Here is a 9,660-nt window from a genome sequence, read left to right on the forward strand (position 1 = left end):
TAGTGAAGATGGCGTTTGGTATGCTTTCCTTTATTGGTCAGAGTATTGAGTACAGGAGTTGGGAGGTCATGTTGTGGCTGTACAGGACATTGGTTAGGCCACTGTTGGAATATTGCATGCAATTTTGGTCTCCTTCCTATCGGAAAGATGTTGTGAAACTTGAAAGGGTTCAGAAAAGATTTACACGGACGTGGCCAGAGTTGGAGGATCTGAGCTACAGGGAGAGGCTGAACAGGCTGGGGCTGTTTTCCCTGGAGCGTCGGAGGCTGAGGAGTGACTTTATAGAGGTTTACAAAATGATGAGGGGCATGGATAGGGTAAATAGGCAAAGTCTTTTCCCTGGGGTTGGGGAGTCCAGAACTTACGGGCACAGGTTTAGGGTGAGAGGGGAAAGATATAAAAGAGACCTAAGGGACAACATTTTCACATAGAGGGTGGTACATGTATGGAATGAGCTGCCAGAGGAAGTGGTGGAGGCTGGTACAATTGCAACATTTGAGGCATTTGGGTGGGTATATGAATTGGAAGGGATATGGGCTGGGTGCTGCCAGGTGGGGACTAGATTGGGTTGGGATATCTGGTCAGCATGGACGGGTTGGACCGAAGGGTCTGTTTCCATGCTGTACATCTCTATGACTCTATAACAGTGTGAATATTCATCGTACTTCAAGATAATAAAGTTATCTTGAGAACAGAACATAATGGATCTGTTATGCTTATATCTTGTCTCCCACAATTGTTTAGTGTAACCCATGATATTCTACTCAGGAACTTCACAAAGGAAAGTAATAGTGAGATTAATAGTGCAAATAAGAAATGTGCTTTACCATAGCAACAGTGAATCCAACTAATGTCAGAAGAAAGAAAGGTACTAGAACAAATCCCGCAACTGCATTACTTTTGTCAACAGGAGGCACGATTGTTGAAGAGTTACTCATTGCCAAATGTGTCTTGCGATAGAATAATATGCATCTGCAGTAGAAACATGTGACTTCATTCACAAAATGTTTGAAAACTGAAAACTCAGTCTGATTGGAATGGTGGACCTTGTGGCTTCACTTCGATGATGCATCAAAACCCACAGCTAAGTCAATCATTCTCACGCATCTTCATTTCTGTGTTTTTAGGCACATTTGGAAGTTTCACACCAATGCATCTAAAAGACAAAGCAGTGGAAATAAAAGTTAGAGATTCCTATCAACATTCATCAGCGAGTGACCAAAAATTTGAAACATAGTAGCTTAGAGCCTATGTAATATGATTAACCCTGCTACAGCAAAGGCAGTTTGAAGGGAAACATTAGTAAACTTATAATTACCAGCACCTCCCCAAAACACAAATGAACATTTAGATCCAGTATGCACCACAAATTGTGTGTTAAGGGAAAACAAAAGGAACAAGAATCGATGATATATAAAATCTATTTCGTTACTCTAACTCCAACAAGCTGGTTAGCAATGTTGACAACACCATATGTTTGTATAAGTATCTCTGATAATGTATAAGCTTTCTTCTGGTATTTTGCACGCAGATTTTTATAGACCATGCACACGGAATCAGGAGAGATTTAGGAAAGGTTAAGAAAGACAGTCTAGTAGTTTGGGATTGAGTAGTAAGGTGATAGAGGGAACTGGAAAGTTGCAAAAATGAAGTGAGCTTGGGAGAAAGGGAGCAAAAGGGCAAAAGATTCATAAAGACATGGGATTCAGGGTGAGTGTATGTGTTACAGGGTCTAGTCACAGGTGTACAAGAACACCCCAGTCAAAAACAACCACCTTACTATTCCAATTCCATTTCCAGCATTTGGCCAATAACCTTCTATGCCTTGGCATCATAAGTGAACATCTAAACAATTCTTAAGTGTTATCAGGGTTTCTGCCTCTATCACTCTTACAGTCAGTTAGTTCCAGACTCCCACTAACCTTTGCCAACACAATTAAAACAAAAGCAGAAGAAAAATAAGCAGCTCCCCATATACCCACCCCCCAGTCCTGAGGAAGAGTTATGCCCAAAACATTGACTTCTACACCTCCCGATGCTGCCTGTTTTGCTGTGTTCTTCAAGTCTCCTGTTTGTCTACCTTTAATTCCAGCATCTGCAGTTTTTTTTGTCTCTAACCAAGGTGCAATACAATGGCAAGTTGCTGTAATTGGCATGACTTCAATTGTTCTGCACAGTTATCATTGGCCACATCAATATCTTTCAAGAATTTACTGGAACAAGCTACACAACTTCCTGAATTCTTGACAAACAACATTGCTCAAATTTTATCGTAAGTGGGAAAATTTCTTAAGAAGTGCCTTCTTTTAAAAGTTGTTTAAGTGCAGACATGAATGAAAGGAAACAAAAGGTTCATTAAATTAGATCTACCAAAAGTGAGGGGCTTGATATTGATCGCAACCAGGAACTGCACGTGTTCTGTACATGAATTACCCAAAATGTTTTCTTGTTGCTTATAACTTTATGGAAAATGGGTAGTGGTTATAACATTTAGAAATTTGGTGATCAAGAAAGCAGTTCTGGCTATTCTTTACACCCACACTTGCCCACAGGCTTTCATTAGACTTTGCTCAGGAACTTGGGGGAAGTGAGAAACATTGTCAGTGGTTCGTACATGTATAAAAGGAGGAAGCCAATATCATTTTAAAGTGATGGAAAACAGCAGCCAATGCATTAGGTGGATTTAATTAAGTACCTTTCAGTATCCAGCACTTAATTTGAAAATATATTTATTTTGTACACGTGAGCCTCTAAACTCGATGTAACAGTCTGGTTCCTTTATATTTGTAATTGGTTCTGTAAATGACCCATAACATTCAAATTGTCCTCATGGAACCCTCTCATCTCAAGAACCAAACAAATAATAGATATTGTCATTACATGGACTTACCCTTCAGTTTCCTCACCGTTAGCCATGACTTTATTTTTCAGACTGATCAAAGTACTGTAAAATCTCACTCCAAAAATCATTTTCGGTCTCAGTGAGTCATGGCATGAGACAGCCAATGGTGCCTAGCCTTGTACAAAGTTTCTACAGTAACCAGCTAGACCAAGAATCCCACCCAGTTACCTCTCAGTCTTAGGTCAGGGCCACTTCTGTACTGCCTGAATTTTCTCAATGTCAGGAGTGCACAAGGTTGTGTATTTGTTCTGGAAATGTTGACACTAGTGATTTGACTTTCTAGTTAAACTTCGATTAACTTGCTAAGGTGGTGTCATGTCCTTCAAGGGTCTCCTTGATCACCAAGCCTAAAGGAAAGTATATCATCCAGATATACAAACAGGGACCAGAAATCAAAGTTGTTAAAAGCTTTATCAATGAGATGCAAAAAGATTGCAAGGACATTAGAAATACTCAAGAATACTGTTCATGCTTTGTAAAGTCCCCTAGTGCCCATTAGAAATGTCATCTTTTCAGTATCTTGATCAGCAACAGGTTGCTAGTTATTACTGGTGCCAAAGTCAAGACTGAAGAAACATCCTGCATCTTTCAGAACTTGTAAAACTTCTTCAAATCATAGGTAGAGGGTAAGCCCCCTTAAGAATTGCTGTGTCTGGCAAACCACACAGATCCTCTTTTTACAACTTTTTTTCCTCATGAGTGCAGTGGGGGGAGTGGCATAGACTTGACAACTCTCAGATGATACTTTGCTCCAAAGACTTCAGCAGGCATCCCAGACTCCCTCCCACTGATGTGTTGGGATCAATGGTAAGGGATCTTTACTGGATGGTCATCTTTACTTACAATGGCCAATGTTATCATCATCTTTACTGAACATTGTCTGTACTTACATGAAGTAGAAATAAGCTGCTACCTCTAGGTCTCCCCTGACTTGCTAATGTCCACCTTAGAAATCAGGTTAGAGATGTCTTCTCTAATCAGTCCATGCTCCAGGGTAGCATTACGTTCCAGGACATCTCTGGTATTCTAGGTTGGGATTAAACATCTTTGTCATTGAAATTGGTAATCTGCATGGGTACCTTGTCCTTTTCTCTTAGTGATGAGGAACACTTCCAGGATTATATCAAGGGACAGCTCTGCGACATGATGTTGACATGAACCATTAAGAGCAGTGAAGGTGCAGGCAAGTAAAATAACAGTTCAATTCCGTGCCACTAGAACAGTTCCAAGGTCCTGTACATACCAATACACCTCCAGTGTGTAGAACAAGGTTAAACACTCTTGAGCCCCATGTGGACCTCAAACTGCAGTTCATAGCAGTCACCATGCATTATTTCCAAGAACATTCACATCTCTACCACGTTTGACCTTAACCACCATAGGTATTCACAACTTTCTTAATTCCATGGCTTATCGATTAGTTCATGAACCACCAGGTTATGAAAAGGGTTAATAAAGGCTGTCCAACCCTTGTGATGCAAACTTCTGGATGAGGGAATGGATGATTATTTCATAGGATGCTCTCAGAATAACTAGTAATGGTTGATACCTCCACTCTGGCAGTGAAGGAAGCTAATAGCATGCTGGCCTTCATAACAAGAGGAATTGAGTATAGAAGCAAAGAGGTCCTTCTGCAGCTGTTCAGGGCCCTGGTGACACTGCACCTGGAATATTGGGTGCAGTTTTGGTCTCCAAATTTGAGGAAAGACATTCTGGCTATTGAGGGAGTGCAGCGTAGGTTCACGAGGTCAATTCCCGGAATGGCAGGACTATCTTACGCTGAAAGATTGGAGTGACTGGGCTTGTATATGCTTGAGTTTAGAAGGCTGAGAGGGCATCTGATTGAGATGTATAAGATTATTAAAAGGATTGGACACTCTGGAGCCAGAAAACATGTTTCCGCTGATGGGTGAGTCCCGAACCAAAGGACACATTTTAAAAATAATGGGTAGGCCACTTAGAACAGAGTTGAGGAGAAACTTCTTCACCCAGAGAGTGGTGGGTGTATGGAATGCTCTGCCCCAGAAGGCTGTGGTGGCCAAGGCTCTGGATACTTTCAAGAAAGAGTTGGATAGAGCTCTTAAGGATAATGGAATCAAGGGTTATGGGGATAAGGCAAGAACAGGATACTGATTGTGGAGGATCAGCCATGATCATAATGAATAGTGGTGCTGGCTCGAAGGACAAAATGGCCTACTCCTGCACCTATTGTCATGTCAAGAATGGAAGAAGTTTCCACTTTGCAAGTCTCATGCTTACCAACAAAATGAGTCCCTATCACTCAACATCAGAGTGAGCATTCTCCTGAATGAACCTAGGTGACACTGCTTTTCTATCGATGGGAGGCACAACTAGTTTAACATCTAATGAGAAGGGAAAGCCAGGGAACATGTTCTGGATGGCTCTCTGTGCCTGACATCCATGGGCAATCTCCTTTAGATGCCCAGCCCTAACAGAATTATAACACCTCTTTGGATCGATTGCAATAGAGAAAGGTTACCTCCCTGACAACTTCCTGATCTTAGGAATCCAAACTCTCCCCAATGATTTGGATGATGTGATTGTTTGCTTTAAGGACAATTTTGGTTTGCCACTTTTAAGACTCCTCACCTATATACAGACATTCCCATTCCTCACTGCTTTAGCTGTCTGTACTGGAATGATTTGAAGGAGGGATCTAGGAGGACAATGTACTCAAACAACTTCACTAGCTCCAGGAATATGGTAACCAGGTCTTTTCCTTCAGCTTGCTTGTACTCAGAAAATCTCTGCTGCAGTTAGCTTTCCTAAATACCTTTGTCAGATATCCCTTTAAGGATGATGCCTATGAGCTCTTGTTGAGGGCCCTCGATGCCATAGCTGGTTATACATCCACAATTCTGCCTTCAGTCACTGGATTTTCAGGTGTTTCCGGTCTTTCCATGAATCAGTCCAGCTTCCTACATCTTGGCAGGTAGGCTACCTGACCAAGAGCTTCCTTCCTCCACAGCCTTCAGAGGACATACATGCAGAACCACTGCCTCAGTTTGGCCTAAAGGTCTGCTTTCCTCTGTTGAAGCCTAAGTGTGATACTTTGGTGCCTGCCCCATCCCTCATGCACATTGCCATTTGCAACTCCCCCACTATCCACTCAAGCTTTTAACTTCATCTGCCTTGACCTAATGCTTGTGCTGTAATAGACAGTCTGAAGATTGTGCAGCTGGGATTCTTCAGTCCATTGACATCAAGTATTTGCAAGTAGTAACAGGAAGGGAGGCTAAAACCAGGAAATCGGAGTACATACCCTGGTTTAAGCCTGTAATTGTACACCTTATTTTTAGGAATCCTTTGCCTCTCTTGTCTCTTTCGAACAAGACATCCTGTTTAGACTGACAAGGACGCTGCTTTCCTACAGGGATGATCTATTGTGACTATCCAGCTCCTTCGCTGACAGCTCTCCCTGACTGCCGCCTTCTGCACCCAATGAAGTTGTTGTGTTTCTGATTGAAAAGAAAATGAAGCCGGAAAACCAATCAGCAAATGCGTTCAGACGCACCGATAAGGAGAAGGGGAGTCGGTACGGTCACGCCCTGCAGCCCCATCGGACTGCACTCAGATTATTGAATGCAACAAGTCGGCGCTATCGCAGTGCAGTTCATCTCCCAATACCCGGAAGTCAGCGAAGTTAGACCCGGACATTACATTTCACCAAGCCCTGCAGAAAGCCAAGCAACCCTTTCACCGATACCCTGGACAGCACCTCTACTACCCTCTCACCTACTCTTAATCGTCCTTTACCTCCGCTCATCTCCCCCGGCTTTTCGCATTGGAAACACGGTTCAGTTCATCTCCACGGCGTTCCGACTGACTGAGAGTCGATCCGCCCCCACTCAGACACTGCGCTCGGAGACGCGCTGTTAACCAATCACAAAAAAAACAAAAGCGGAGGAGGAGCTGCAGGGACTGTGCTGGACAAAGGTTGGGGATGAGGCAGCAGCAGCAGCAGCTATTGGATAAGGTTACCAACAATGAGGAGATAATGGAAACACAAGTCGGATTCCACTGCTCGGATTGTACATTGTTTTAAAAAAGCGAAATTTACGAAATGTGTTGCAAATTAGTCAGCACCTGATTTAAAAAAAAAGATAAATTGTGATTTATTGCCTGATTTATTTGAGATCAGGTCACAAGAGTGTCGCTTTCCTCATGAGTTACAATAGTTGGACAAACTAGGGTTATTGCGTCTTAATTTTGCCAAAATGGGCGGAACATCGGGAATGAGAGCTATTCTGACTGGTAAATTGCTTTCCAGATAAGAGGGGTAACTTCGTTTCGCAGACGCTGGTTGTTTTTTGAGTATTTCCATCACTATCAGCTTATTTTATGTTTGACATTTATTTTGTTTTCTATTGTAATTGTAAGTACATCAAAGAGGCTATACTGTTAAAACCAATATGTTAACCTTCATTTGATCAGATCCATTCAATGCCTTAGTCGTGAAGATTTAACATCTAGGTTTAACAGTTTAGCCTCTTTGATGTCCTTACAATTACAATAGAAAAACAAAAAGAAAATAAATATTTATCAGTTATAAAATAAGCAGATCATGCTGGAAACACTCAGCAAAACAGCCAGCATCCGCTGAGCAAAGTTCCCTTCTTATTTTCGAAGCAAAATGTGATAGGAATCCTGAGGGACAGGATGTACATGTATTTGGAAAAGCAAGGACTGATTAGAGATAGTCAACATGGCTTGGTACATGGGAAATCGTGTCTCACAAACTTGATTGAGTTTTTTTTTGAAGAAGTAGCAAAGAAGATTGATGAGGGCAGAGCGGTAGACATGATATATATGGACTTCAGTAAGGTGTTTGACATGGTTCCCCATGGGAGACTGGTTAGCAAGATTAGATCTTCTTGGAATACAAGAAGAACTAGCCATTTGGATAAAGAACTGGCTCAAAGGTAGAACACAGAGGGTGGTGGTGGAGGGTTGTTTTTCAGACTGGAGGCCTGTGACCAGTGGAGTGCCTCAAGAATCACTGCTGGGTCCACTACTTTTCATCATTTATATAAATAATTTGGATGTGAGCATAAGAGATATAGTTAGTAAGTTTGCAGATAACATCAAAATTGGAGGTATAGTGGACAGCGAAGATGGTTACCTCAGATTACAACGGGATCTTGATCGGATGGGCCAATGGGCTGAGAAGTGGCAGTTGGAGTTTAATTTAGATAAATGTGAGGTGCTGCATTTTGGGAAAGCAAATCTTCATAGGACTTATACACTTAATAGTAAGCTCCGAGGAAGTATTGCTGAACAAAGAGACCTTGGAGTGCAGGTTCATAGCTCCTTGAAAATGGAGTCGCAGGTAGATAGGATAGTGAAGAATGTGTTTGGTCTGCTTTCCTTCATTGGTCAGAGTCTTAAGTACAGGAGTTGGGAGGTCATGTTGGGCTGTACAGGACATTGGTTAGGCCACTGTTGGAATATTGCATACAGTTCTATCAGAAAAATGTTGTGAAACTTGAAAGGGTTCAGAAAAGATTTACAAGGATGTTGCCAGGGTTCAAGGATTTGAGTGATAGGGAGAGGATGAACAGGCTGGGGCAGTTTTCCCTGGAGTGTCGGAGGCTGAGGGGTGACCTCATAGAGGTTTATAAAATCATGAGGGGCATGGACAGGATAAATAGACAAAGTCTCTCTTCCCTGAGCTGGGGGAGTCCAGAACTAGAGGGCATAGGTTTAGGGTGAGAGGGGAAAGATATAAAGGAGACCTAAGGGGCAACCTCTTCATGCAGAGGGTGGTATGTGTATGGAATGAGCTGCCAGAGGAAGTGGTGGAGGCTGATACAATTGCAACATTTGAAAGGCATCTGGATGGGCATATGAATAGGAAGGGTTTGGAGGGTTAGGGGCCGGGTGCTGGCAAGTGGGATTAGATTGGGTTGGGATATCTGGTCAGCATGGACGGGTTGGACCGCAGGATTTATTTCCATGCTGTACATCTCTATGACTCTACGATAGTATTGAAAAACATGAGAGACATGGACAGGGAGACACTCTTCCCATTTGGGAAAGTAACAAGAACAAGAGGGTCTGGGTTTAAAGGGATTGTCAAAAGGAGAATGAGAATGTGAGAAAAAGAAATGCAAAGCAAGTGATTAACATCTGAAATGCACTGCCTGAAAGTGTAGTGAAGGCAGATTCAACTCAGGCACTCAAAACAGTTAATAGAAAAGGAACAATATGCAGGATTACAGGGAGAAAGGAACAAAGTGGTTTGCTTATTTTAAGAACCAGTCAGACATGATGGGCCAAATAGCTTCCTTCTGCACTATTACAGTTCTGTTATTGTCTGATTTTTAAAATTTGAAAATGGGTTAAATATACCTTCCAATATACTGATTCTTCTCAGTCACTCATCCTCTGGATAAATGTCTTCCAGAAAAAAAGTTGCCCAGTGGCTCAGCATGATGGTGAATTTGTTTCCTTTTTTTGTCTGACACTTCAATCCTTGCCTCCAGATACCACGTAACAAGTAAAACAAGAACACAATGTTTTTGTATCAGTGTTACTCACGCACTGAACACAAAAGAAATACTGTATCTTTGTGACTTCCGGATTATGAAGGACATAATCTTCATACTGTCACTTAAATTGTTGTGCAATTAGGGCAGTCATCTCAGTACCTACCTTGTCAAGTACATGTCTCAAGAAAAAATGCAAGGTCTTGTCAGAAAGACAGGACTAGGAGAGATTTGTATTGTAGGCATTAA

The 9,660-nt window shown here is 42.0% G+C and overlaps 1 protein-coding gene across 4 annotated transcripts in view; it reads right to left on the bottom strand.

Moving 5' to 3' along the window:
- Positions 1–6,813, bottom strand: part of smim29 (small integral membrane protein 29) — a 16,209-nt gene extending 9,396 nt beyond the window's left edge. The window contains exons 1-3 of one of the 4 annotated variants that reach the window (XM_043716790.1): positions 6,680–6,813; positions 3,793–3,928; positions 828–1,156 (exon numbers count right to left, since the gene is read on the bottom strand). In XM_043716790.1, coding sequence (XP_043572725.1) covers positions 828–938 — 111 coding nt within the window. In that variant the 5' untranslated portion in view covers positions 939–1,156; positions 3,793–3,928; positions 6,680–6,813. Of the gene's footprint in view, positions 1–827; positions 1,157–3,792; positions 3,929–6,658 lie in introns of all 4 variants that reach the window. The other 3 variants (XM_043716789.1, XM_043716787.1, XM_043716788.1) reach the window with 3 other exon arrangements.
- Positions 6,814–9,660: the final 2,847 nt, after the last annotated feature.

The sequence above is a fragment of the Chiloscyllium plagiosum genome, chromosome 26 (assembly GCF_004010195.1).
Source record: "Chiloscyllium plagiosum isolate BGI_BamShark_2017 chromosome 26, ASM401019v2, whole genome shotgun sequence".
Lineage (NCBI taxonomy): Eukaryota > Metazoa > Chordata > Chondrichthyes > Orectolobiformes > Hemiscylliidae > Chiloscyllium > Chiloscyllium plagiosum.